A 13,041-nucleotide genomic window follows, 5' to 3' on the forward strand; every position below is an offset into this window, starting at 1 on the left:
GACATTCTCGGTAATTTGACCTTATTTCCTAGAATTTTTCCTAATTACTTCATCATCCTGGTTGGCATACATTTTGCAAATTCACTGTGAAATCGCCAGGTATTTCATTTAAATTGTTGAGTATGTATTACAGATATCGGGTCCTTGAATTTGCCAAAAATCACCCGATTGTCGGTTTGATCAAACAATCGCATAGTGTGTAGCTAACTTAAGTGCTACAAATTAGATACTTTTAGATGCAAGATAAATAATGTTATAATTTATCTTTGTATAGTTACTAGTGATGGAAATGATGTTTGTGCAGGTGTTTATATTGTAGAGTTGTTAAGCACACACCAGCGGATGAATCAAACTATGAACAGCCCAGTTACTTAATCAGTGGAGTGGTTTTATTGTTACATGCACACTGGTGATGGTGCGAAGCTTGAGCGTAACAGGGCTCTATACAGCTCTCCAGCTGGTGAGTGTATGCTGCAAACCGTTAGTGGTACTGGGATCTGGATAGTTTTTGTGCAGGTATACACTTGGGTCTCTTATTGGAGCTAAGTGGGAGTCTTCTGTCTCCCACCAAGTCACTTCTACACAGTACAAGGGGAAGATGACTTCAGTCACATGTGCTTCAACATATCAGGTTAGAAGTAGTACCTTTTTGCAGACTCTGGGTCCTAGTGCTCAGCATGTTTTAGTACAAGGACAGATGAAGCGTGGAGTGTCTGCCCAATAACAGAAAGATAGAGTCTGTGCAATAGCTCACTCCTCTTTCAACAACCATAAAGTAATATGTTATTCGTGGCCTAAACTACAAGTGATGTGTTGTAGGAAACAGTCCTAAGTGTTAATTTTATGAGATGAAATTTGTCATAAGTAGTATTATAAGTGCCCAATAATAGTAAATAAGCATTTTGTGTATTGATCATGGTGAAAAATAGGCAGTATAAAATTAAGGCTGAATAATAAACACCCGCAACACACTAAAAAGCTGGGCGCTAATCAAAAAATCCTACTATAAACACACACAGCAGCACACACCAGTAGGTTGTGTATACTTACTTAAAAACAAATTTTCCAAGGGAAATCTGTAGTCCACTGAAGATAACCAAATGGTGGTGCGCTAATCTTGTAGCTAATTTGAACACACTAAAATTGCATTGACAGGGCAGAATTTAAACCAAGATGCCAATATTTATACACAATGTACTTTATATAAAAAAACAATGTACATATAAATATAAAACAAATAAACACACATAAAATATGCATTCAAAATAGACCACTTTTCGGATCCTTATATATCTATAATTGGACCCAGCATCAAGTCCATATTACCACAATTATGTATTAGTTTTTAAATCACTTAGTTCTCACCAGACTTGTAAATATAGGGAAGTCCTTTTTACAGTCCCACTGGCCAATTTTCTCCAGTTTTACTAATAGCAAGGGACACTCGCAATGACAGTCCTTTGATATAAAGAACTTTTAATGTAGGTATTCCCAATCAGCCCGCACATATATTTAGAAGGCTCCGGCTTTGATCCATACTCTTTGATAAAGCTTCAATAGGTGGTAACGAAGCGCGTCAGTGATACCTGATTCTGTGTCATTATTCCTTGCCAGACATCATCTTACTTCAATTGGAAGTCTTGCTATACAGGTACAGCTAGCCGTGTGTACACAAACAGAGACAGACCTCCAGGACTAGTAGCACATGGGCAGCGAGAGAGAGACGGTCACAGGCTGACTAAATTAGTGCCTCTGCAAACCATTGAAGCCGGTCGCTTGGAAGTCCAACAGAGACAGACCTCCAGCATTCGGAGTGTGTAAGCGGCTGAAGAGAGGCGGTCACAGGTTGACATTATTGGAGCCTCTATGTACCATCAAAGCCGGAGCCTTCTAAATATATGTGCGGGCTGATTGGGAATACCTACATTAAAAGTTCTTTATATCAAAGGACTGTCATTGCGAGTGTCCCTTGCTATTAGTAAAACTGGAGAAAATTGGTCCGTGGGACTGTAAAAAGGACTTCCCTATATTTACAAGTCTGGTGAGAACTAAGTGATTTAAAAACTAACACATAATTGTGGCACTATGGACTTGATACTGGGTCCAATTATAGATATATAAGGATCCGAATAGTGGTCTATTTTGTATGCATATTTTATGTGTGTTTATTTGTTTTATATTTATATGTACATTGTTATTTGATATTATTTGTTTTTGATATAAAGTACATTGTGTATAAATATTGGCGTCTTGGTTTAAATTCTGCCCTGTCAATGCAATTTTAGTGTGTTCAAATTAGCTACAAGATTAACGCACCACCATTTGGTTATCTTGATTAATAAACAGATACCATAATAGTGAATCTTAGAAGAGCAATTTGGTGACAAGAAATATAATAGCAATGATTATCTAATAGATAAGTAACCCTACACAAAAAAAGTACTAAGTACACCAAACTAACACTTAGTGGTAAATTTACTAAGATGGGAGTTCTATTTAAGAAGTGATGTTGCCCATAGCAACCAATTAGATTCTACTTCTCATTTATCTAGCACCTACTAGAAATTAAGACCTGAAATCTGATTGACTGCTATGGGCAACATCCCTTCTTAATAGAACTCCCATCTTAGTAAATTTACCCCTAAAGGGTATACAGTATTTACTAAAGTGTGGATTTTTAGAAGTGGATGTGTTGCCCATAGGAACCAACCATATTCTACTTATCATTTATCTATCACCTTCTAGAAGATAACAGCTAGAATCTGACTGGTTGCTATGGATAACAACTCCACTTCTAAAAACCTGCACTTTAGTAAATATACCCCCTATTGTATGATAAATGGTGAATTTCCTGCTCTCACCATTACATGTGTGAATGGAACAAAATGAAAAGGTGGGCAAAGGGCAGATGACCTGAAATCTCTCCCCCATCATATTGTGCTTCTTTAAGTTGAATAACATTGGTACAATGTCAAACACATTTTTTTTTAGTTTTTAAGTCTTATGTAACTGGTTATAATTAGGACCATGTGTTGGATTAATTTGATCAATTTTATTGAAATAAGAATAAAGATCAAATGCTTGTAATAATTTCATTATCTTGTTTTTTTGTGTACCACGTTAAAGATCCTTCCTGTTTCTCCTGATTTTTAATTACTATCTCATTTTGTCTGACTCAGTCAGGACTCATGCCAATTGTTTGGTTCACACCATCACAGTGTTTTTCCATTGCATGCTCTCTTGCTTGAGTGCATTGCCTGCTTTTAAGCAGCCAAAGGTGTGTGCCTGTAACTCTAGGTGTACAAAATTTCCAAATGAGGCCCACAACCAGATTCAAGTGGATACGTGCTAAGAGTAGCTCCTTTATATTATATTTCTTATAATCACACTGTTACACATGCCTCAGTTAGGAGTGAAACCTGCAAGGACAGGTAGGAGTCTGCCAACTGTCCTAATTTTGGTAGGTAGTATAGATTTGGGCTACTGTACTCAGTCAGAATTTTGCCCCAAATGCAGACAAAGGTCCTGATACATATACTGTATGTACGTACATCCGATGGTTTACGTACATTTATTATTGTTGTGGGTCTGCGCATGCTCAGGACCATTTTGCGCATGTGCAGAATGGGTCCTCCACCCCTGTCAATCATGCTCAGGCATTTGAGGGGCGGAGACCAGGACCGTTGTACAAAACGGATGCATGTCACCCCGTTTTGTTGCCGTTCCAAACCCAGGGTCTGCATAGTTGGACTTAGACTTCCTGGACCTGGCAGAGGGTTCCGATGCTTCAGCTTATGCAACGTGGCCAATGGTCGCAATAGTGACCCATGTCAGCACCTCAGGATGCTGCACTTGTATCACAGATGCATGCAGGAGGTCTCTATTTTCTACAGCTTCCTTGTGGCTGTGCAATACTGTCCACATTGGAATCATGCCCAAGGTCAGGAGGTATGACTGCTGGTTACTGTTCTGCAGTGTAAAAGTAGTGCAGACAGCATTATCCATGTATTTGTCAGCTCAGGAGTAGAAACCACCCTTTAACAATCTTGCATTTGCCCATGGCAACATATCAAATGTGAAATCTTTTAAATCTGTCCTGCAATAGATCACAAGTATGATGAATGTGCAGACACTCCAACATGACCACTTCCATCCTATAGAAAATGCCCAGCTTCTGAACCTCCAAAGGCACTCTCACCAGGCACTTATATTGTATGTGCACCTCAAATAGGGATTGAATAATATTATTTCAACTGACAAATGGAATATATTCTCTCTAATTGACTAAAAAATACAGTTTACAAGTAGAGACTTACGTATAATCTTTAAAAAAGAAATCCAAAGGCACTAGTACCTATGGACACAATAGGGGCCTGCTTTATATCACACTCCACCTGTTAAACAGCTAGCCCTACCAATTTGGGAAAACTGGATAGTTCCCAAAAAAGAAAAACCAGGAAAGGAAAAAAGTGAGGGCGCTAATCAACAGGTAATAGATTTAATAGTATATAAACATGACACATGTAATGATCACATCATCACTAAAAGATCGGGAGACATCACACAATAAAATTATAATAAATGAAAAATAATAAATGAAAATAAATCTAAATATAAAAATAAAAATACCTAAATAATGACTAAAATGGTAAATTTACAGAGTAAGGATCTGAACTACCTAATACATAGACACAACGATCAGTATGCACCACACAGAATAGATACAATGTTAAATAGCATGAATAGTGTGTAGGCTCTATAGAGCATAATTCAATACTGCTTAGCAACATAGAAACAGGGGAAAAAATGATAAATACAGTTGTCACAATTGTGACTCCATCCCGAAAGAAAAATAAGCTTTACATTTGTTTGGAAAAACTCTGTATTTAGTATCTCAACTCCCAAAAAAATAGTCAGTGTACATACAATCTCCTGTTCTGCTGATGAAAATCAGTTCCACTGTAAAATAGAAGAGAAAAAAACAGTGTATATGTGCAGTTGAAACACTGTTTATAGTGAGGCTATGGAGTCTCAAAATGGGTTTCCGATAGTAGTTTTAGACAACATGCATGTTTGGTGGGTATTTTCTTATATATATCCCACTCTATTTTCAACCACAGTGTTATCCCTTATATCAAACGCGATGTTGCATGGCAGGTGCACAAGCCAGCAGTATTGTTGCCATTCGCACAGTCATGGCAGACGGAAACCAGGAGACCCGTAGCCTTATCAGCAGGTGAGCACTCATGACGCGTTTCTCCGCCTCAAGCTCATTGGCGGTTTCTTCAGTCGGTGTCTGAAGAAACCGAATGGTAACACGGACGTATACACAGTTTTTTTCTCTTCTATTTTACAGTGGAACTGCTGTTCATCAGCTGAATAGGAGATTGTATGTACACTGACTATTTTTTTGGGAGTTGAGCTACTAAATACGGAGTTTTTCCAAACAAATATAAAGCTTATTTTTCTCTCGGATTTGGAGTCACAATTGTGACAACTGTATTTATCATTTTTTCCCCTGTTTCTATGTTGCTAAGCAGTATTGAATTATGCTCTATAGGAGCCTACACACTATTCATGCTATTTAACATTGTATCTATTCTGTGTGGTGCATACTGATCGTTGTGTCTATGTATTAGGTAGTTCAGATCCTTACTCTGTAAATTTACCATTTTAGTCATTATTTAGGTATTTTTATTTTTATTTTTATATTTATATTTATTTTCATGTATTATTTTTCATTTATTATAATTTTATTGTGTGATGTCTCCCGATCTTTTAGTGATGATGTGATCATTACATGTGTCATGTTTATATACTATTAAATCTATTACCTGTTGATTAGCGCCCTCACTTTTTTCCTTTCCTTATTATCTTTTACCCTTGGACACAAAATAACCATCCAACATGTGCACCTGCTTGAATTGTTAGTAATTAACTACAAGTTATATATCTTTTGAATATCAAACTGCACTGCTAGGATACAGTATTTTGATTTGTGAAATGAAAATGTTTTGCTGACTCCAGATGCTATGTGCTTTTAGAGAACTAGGTCAAGTGACTGTATTATTTATTGTTACATTATAGTATGTGTTTATTTTAATTATATGTATATGCGATTATTATTAAATGTATAATTAAGTGTGTAAAAATTGACAGAGCTTTCATTTACTAATCTGGTATACTGTCTTTTTGTGGGTGTTGTATATATCCCACATTGATGTGTGAGGCTGCAGTCATACAACACAGTAATTATATATATATATATATATATATATATATAGTTTTATCATCCACTTGGGAGGTTAAGCGCTAGACTGCTTTGTGTACTGTAACTATAGCTTACACTTTAACCCCTGCAAGGTAGTCTGTGTATATGCAGAATAAATATAGTAGCATTTTCAATTGGCTGCAGGGTTTTTTGTCTGCAAAAAAAAATATTCCAACCTCATGACCAATTTTTAAGTATCTTGCGTATGCGTGCTCCCAATGCCAGTGGTACCCAATTAACAGTAAAATTGGTAGCAGGTTTTTTTGTGGTCAAAATCCCACAGGGGGAAATGCAGCCACACACACCTTTGTTCCTGTGCTCCTCTCCCATCTGCAGCAAGCGCACCACACCACCCCCCCACACACACACGCAGGAGGGAGGCACATACACACTACTGACCGAGGGTATCACACACACACACAGGAGGGAGGCACATACACACTACTGACCGAGGGTATGGGTATCACACACACACACTGCTGAAAGGGGATCTGAAGCACACAGGACAGACAGACACACACTGACACCCCTCACAGACACTGGCAGCACTCCTCGCACACTGACAGACACTGGCAGCATCCCTCACACACACAAGAGACATACACAGACTGGCAGGGGTCTCACACACACTTACATACAATGACAGGAGCTACAGTACACTCAAGCTGCTGGAAAAGACAAAGGCCGAAGACTTTAGTCAGGGAAGCGGAGGAGGAGGAAGACAGTGCTCCAAAAGATAAGTAATTAGGGACGAATTAAGCTAATCATAAACTTTCAATTGCTTAATTAGTCATTAGAGGTGTCCAAGGGCTTCAGAAGTAGGTCCATGCAATTTTTCCTAAAAATAAGAGTGCCCCCCCCCCTCCCCTATTGAATACCAAAAATCGTGCACCTGTGGAAAAAACCCTGCAGGTGCGAGATTTTTTTTAAACTTGCACCCAATTGAGCATGCCCCATAGTCTATATATGTGGTTCAATAAATGTGTTTATAATATAGAAGTCTAGAAAAAAAAAAAACTAGATAACTCACTGAACTGTCACAATAGATTTAAATTGAAAGTTTTCTTCTTGCGCACATTATAATATGGAAGAATCTGTTGAGATAAGGAGAGATTAGTTACTGACCATAATTCTTGAAGAAAGGTTTCCAGGCTGGCATTTCACCCCGATTTAAATAGTCATCTCCTTTGTCTAAATAGATTTCTTTGACTAAGTTGTATCCAGTGACCACCACGACCGGACGGGACCCCAGATAAATGGTAAACACATCACCATATTTCTCACTGAGCTGAATGAGAGAAATTATTATTTGTGGCATATAAAGTTAATATAGTCAATGTAATTTCCCATCAGTGGCATCTCCAGAAGTGAGGCTATAGCACAGTCCAAAATTCAAATAGGGGAGCCACACCAACTGTCACCCCAAATGCAGCCAAACATCGCCAACTAATGGCAGTTGGTGTGGATCCCCTTTATGGACTATGCTGCAGCCCCACCTCTTGAGCTGTCACTGTTTCCTATTGCTCCAAAATGTAGTTTAGTAGCAAGCAAACGTTTTCAAATTAAAGCATTTTCATATATCTATAAAAAAAAAATATCCTTCCTCTAAATAGTAGAAGGGCAGAGTTCTTGTCGCTGGATTTTGCATTATATGGAGACACAGATAAGCCCAGCTATATCCTTGCTGCTGGCACGGGAAATCGCAGCATGCATAACGAGAGATGCGTGCCCGCGTGCTTCTACATGCACTACGTACGTGCCTGTGCCTCCATTGGAATGCATGGTGCGATCACAGTGTGTACCATAGTGTACCGTAGAATATACAGGCGCGAGGAATCACATGGCGTGCTACGTGCGTACGTATGTGGCGTGATCAGCCATAAAGTAACTGGGTGCATCTGTACTACAATTCCTCTTTCTCTTATTCTCCGGACCTCACAGTATGGGCAATATTTAAAGTGAGTTGGAATGGGTATTAAGCCACAATAAGATTTCTAATCAGGTGCAACAACACAATAGCTCAGTCCTGTTTCTTTCTACGGACTGATTTAGATGAGCACATTGACAGAATTTTAACATCCCACCTTCCAAATAGAACATGATGGGTGCAAATGTCATATTTTGGGGAGATTATTCCCATTGTCCACAGGGCTGTAGAGATATATTATTATCTAACAGAGGCTCTATTCTTATGTGCTTCTCAGCTGCAGCTCCTTTGCACAAAAAAGCATTTAACCCCAATGCTCCAAACAGCACTATATGAACACAATATTAGTGCAGAATTAGAGCGCTGTTGAGATCAACAGCGCTCTAATTCTGCACTAATATTGTGTTCATATAGTGTAGAGATATAATGTATACCCTGGTATTGGAGAGGTGGCATGGACAAGCAGGAGGGGGTATAGCCACATCACAGAATGGGATTGATGACCACCAGACCTAAGTTCGACGATTCACATTCCGACACCGGAAGACCGGCAGGAGTGAAGATCCCGACAGGTGAGTTTGTAACTGTCCATAACCCTCCCCCCCTTACCCTGACCCACCTTTAGGGGTGCCTAACCCTAACCTCCCCCCATAAGTGCCTAACCCTAACTCCCGATGCCTAAACCTAAGCCTCCAGGGGGGGTGCCTAACCCGAACCTCCCCCCGGGGGTGCCTAACCCTAACCCCCCTTCTCCTAGCCTAACCCAAAGACTCCCAGGGGGGTGCCTAACTCTAAGTCCCCCCGGGAGCACTAAACCTAACCCTCCCTCCCGCGCGGCTGTCCGCTCTCGACGCCCGGCTTACCTACGATCGGTAAGCCGGTGTTGGGATTCTGTAGTGGGGCTAAAGATAGGTGTCTGGATTTCAACACCTATCTTTAGTCCATGTATGGGATGTCAGTGTCGGGATATAGGTGGGTTGGATAGTATCCACCGTTATCCTAACTACATCCCCTCAGCGCCCTGTCTGTCTGTCCCCTGCAGTTCACATTCTGCCAGAATAAATTATAATTTGTAATGAAAGACTGGACAATTATGCATGTATGAATTGTCAGTGCTTTGCTTTATCTCACAAGTAATACTACTGCTCATGTTAACAGTGAAGACAATTACATCTCATTAATTAATTACAGTAATTTGATGCAAATACACGAAGTGGGCAAATGATATGACATACTGGGAATTTCTAGCATTGGCCCTGCAGCTGCATGTCACAGGTGACCAAGCTTCATCCAGCATTGTCATTTAAAGTAATGATACAGTATAAGCAATTATTTCTGTCCATGCTGCATTGATCATGTCTCCTTACCCTCTACTTTGCTCATGCATGCATTATTATGCTAGTTGTATGTTATTTACCACTGATCAACCTTTTAAAAAGAAAATATATAGGGAACTTACTTTCATCAGAGAGTTCACTATACCTCCTATTCCTATCTCTAGGACATTCCCCAGCAGTGGAAGAGGTGTTGGTCCAGGAGGAAGTTTCTGACGGCTCCAAAATCTCTTCAAACTTAAATACAAGATGAGGCAAGAGGCACATAAAATCAGCAGTAGTGTCAGATATTGTAGATCCATTCTGAGTTAGTTCCTAATGGCTTGAGTTCTTTGTGTGCCTGAAGTCTGCCAAGGCAATGAGCACATTCTGTCAGCTTCACCTATATGTGATAGAACCTGTAGGTGGGGCATCATATTCAAATAGTTCAATTAGAGTGATGCAATTATATTTATTCTTTCTAGTAATGCAGTATTCACTGTATTTAAAGAATATACTACAGATGCACGCAAAAATGTTTTTTGTACCTAAAAATGTTTACTAGATAGATTGATAGATCGATAGATATGATAGAGATAAAATCATAGATGCTCTGCACTCAACATATATATTATTAACACACCAAGCTATAGGGCTCTATTTATTAACATTATTTTTACTAAAATAAAGTGAAAAATGGTGTTTTCACACCCTTTTCACATTATTTTAGTTTCACCTGTAGTTACTATAGGGCAATTGGAGTAGAATTAGTAAAATTCTACTCCAACCCCTAGTATCACTTATTTTTAGTAAAGCAGATTGCATTTCCCATAATTTTAATGGGAAATGTGATCCGACCATAGTTACTAAAAGTAAATTGTAAAGAAATACCGGGGAAGCCCTGTGATAATAACGCCACCTGGAGGTGGCGTTATCCAGGGTCTCCCCCGGTTACCGGGCTCCCACTCTGCTCTAACGGGGAGAGCAGAGGCGGGAGCCGGTACCAGTAATCAGCTATGTGGTCTAAGCAGACCGCAAGCTGATTGCTGTAAAAAAAAAGAAAAAAAAAATGAAACATTTTTTTTTTACTTACCTGAATCCAGGGACCGGTGATCGGGCCTCTGGTGATGGCTCCTTTCCGGTCAGCTGGTCTCCCACAGTGCACTGCTGCCCGGTCATCAGGTGATCGGGCCCCAGTGCAGTATGGGAGATCACCTGATCGGGAAGCCCGGAGAAGATCACCGGAGGCCGGGAGGATGCAGGTAAGTGTAATGAAGGGAGGGGGTTGTGGGGGGGAAGGGGGGTCGCTGGGGTCCGCAAAAGCGGGGGGCAGGGCTTAGCACCGGGGGCGGGGCTTAGCGTCGGTGGGGGGTAGCAGCGATGGTGGGTCGGCGCATGTGCGGGCTCCTAGTCGCGGTATTTTTTCCGAAAATACCGCGACTAGAGTGCGGATGGGATCTGCAGGGACAGAGCTTTATCGCAAGCTCTGTCCCTGCAAGGGATTTCTAGTAAATCCCTGTGATATTGCCTGAATTCGCAATGCGGATTCACTCGGTAATATCACACTACAATCCGCATTCAATATGCGGATTGTAGTAAATAGAGCCATAAGTCTTTAAACTTTACAATCAGGAAATGTTAGTTTCAATTGTTGCAACATCTGATATGTTGATCAACTGTGCCAAAGTCTTCCCCATCTGTCAGTCTTAAGGTGCATACACACAGTCAGATATTAATGCACGATTTGAACGATAATGATATTGTTCATATCATTATCATTCAAGTTGTGCATTTTTGGGCCCCTTTCAACGGCCAAACAACGGTCAATGCGCGGGCACGGATGGTCGGTATTGATATTGATATCGTGCATGCAGGCCAACCGATATCGACCAGGTTAGCCTGGTTACTATAGCGACCCGCGATCGTTATAGTTGTTTGGGGATTGGTGCATGTACTGGATGTTCGATATCGAATATGCAGGACGATCAGACAACGATCATCTGATCGTTGTCTGATCTGTCTGATCGCTCCATGTGTATGGAGCTTAACTCTATCACTCGGAATAATAAACCAGCAATTGCTTTCATATTAATGTACACATACAAAATGCTTCCTAGTTTGAGTTTCACCTAAGCAGAGGCTTTGGCTCATGTCTTTCTTTGGATGGACAAAGAAAGTATTAATGAAAGTACATGGGACTGTTGCGTGTGTTATGACATAATGAAGGGTAAATGTAATAGATTGCGACTTTTAAAAACATGCGAGTTTGCGGCAAGTGGAAAGTTGTATGAAACTTGCATCAAGCCTTCTCATCTCGTACAAAGTTGCATCCATATGTTATTCCATTCCAAACATACAGTCCAGTCCATAAATATTGGGACATTGACAGAATTTTCAGATTTTGGCCTCTATTCACCACCACAATGGTTTTGAAATGAAACAAACAAGATGTGCTTTAACTGCAGACTTTCAGATTTAATTTGAGGGTAATTACATCCAGATCGGGTGAACGGTGTAGGAATTACAACAGCTTCAATATGTGCCTCCCACTTTTTAAGGGACCAAAAGTAATGGGACTATCAACTCAAAAGCTATTTCATGGACAGGTGTGAGCTATTCCCTCGTTATCGATTAAGCAGGTAAAAGGTCTGGAGTTGATTCTAGGTGTGGCCAAATCAACTGTTTGGAACATTCTTAAAAAGAAAGAACGCACCGGAGAGCTCAGCAACACCAAAAGACCCGGAAGACCACGGAAACCAACTGTGGTGGATGACAAAATAATTATTTCCTTGGTGAAGAAAAACCCCTTCACAACAGTTGGCCAAATCAAGAACATTCTCCAGGAGGTAGGTGTATATGTGTCAAAGTCAACAATCAAGAGAAGACTTCACAAGAGTGAATATAGAGGGTTCACCACAAGATGCAAACCATTGGTGAGCCACAAAATCAGGAAGACCAGATTAGAGTTTGCCAAACAACATCTAAAAAAGCCATTACAGTTCTGGAACAACATCCTATGAACAGATAAGACAAAGATCAACTTGTACCAGAGTGATGGGAAGAGAAGAGAAGGAAAGGAACTGCTCATGATCCTCATCAGTGAAGCATGGTGGTGGTAGTGTCATGGCGTGGGCATGTATGGCTGCCAATGGAACTGGTTCCCTTGTATTTATTGATGATGTGACTGCTGACAAAAGCAGCAGAATGAATTCTGAAGTGTTTCGGGCAATATTATATGCTCATATTCAGTCAAATACTTCAGAACTCATTGGACGGTGCTTCACAGTGCAGATGGACAATGACCCGAAGCATACTGCATAAGCAACCAAGGAGTTATATAAGGCTAAAAAGTGGAATGTTATGCAATGGCCAAGTCAATCCCCTTACCTTAATCCGATTGAGCATGCATTTCACTTGATGAAGACAAAACTGAAGGGAAAATGCCCCAAGAACAAGCAGGAACTGAAGACATTTGCAGTAGAGACCTGGCAGAGCATCACCAGGTATGAAACCCAGCGTCTGGTGATGTC

General features: G+C 40.2%; 2 protein-coding genes across 2 annotated transcripts in view; one reads left to right on the forward strand and one right to left on the reverse strand.

The window, feature by feature from the left end:
• Window positions 1-9,834, reverse strand: part of LOC148518784 (cytochrome P450 2G1-like) — a 50,934-nt gene extending 41,100 nt beyond the window's left edge. The window contains exons 1-2 of the mRNA XM_088477121.1: window positions 9,658-9,834; window positions 7,397-7,559 (exon numbers count right to left, since the gene is read on the reverse strand). Of these exons, the coding sequence (XP_088333247.1) occupies window positions 7,397-7,559; window positions 9,658-9,834 (340 nt within the window). The remainder of the gene's footprint in view (window positions 1-7,396; window positions 7,560-9,657) is intronic.
• The window catches only part of LOC148518781 (cytochrome P450 2C23-like), a 395,981-nt gene that overhangs the window by 209,817 nt on the left and 173,123 nt on the right, over window positions 1-13,041 (forward strand). The window lies entirely within an intron of this gene.

The sequence above is a fragment of the Taudactylus pleione genome, unplaced genomic scaffold (assembly GCF_031769625.1).
Source record: "Taudactylus pleione unplaced genomic scaffold, aTauple2 ptg000199l, whole genome shotgun sequence".
Lineage (NCBI taxonomy): Eukaryota > Metazoa > Chordata > Amphibia > Anura > Myobatrachidae > Taudactylus > Taudactylus pleione.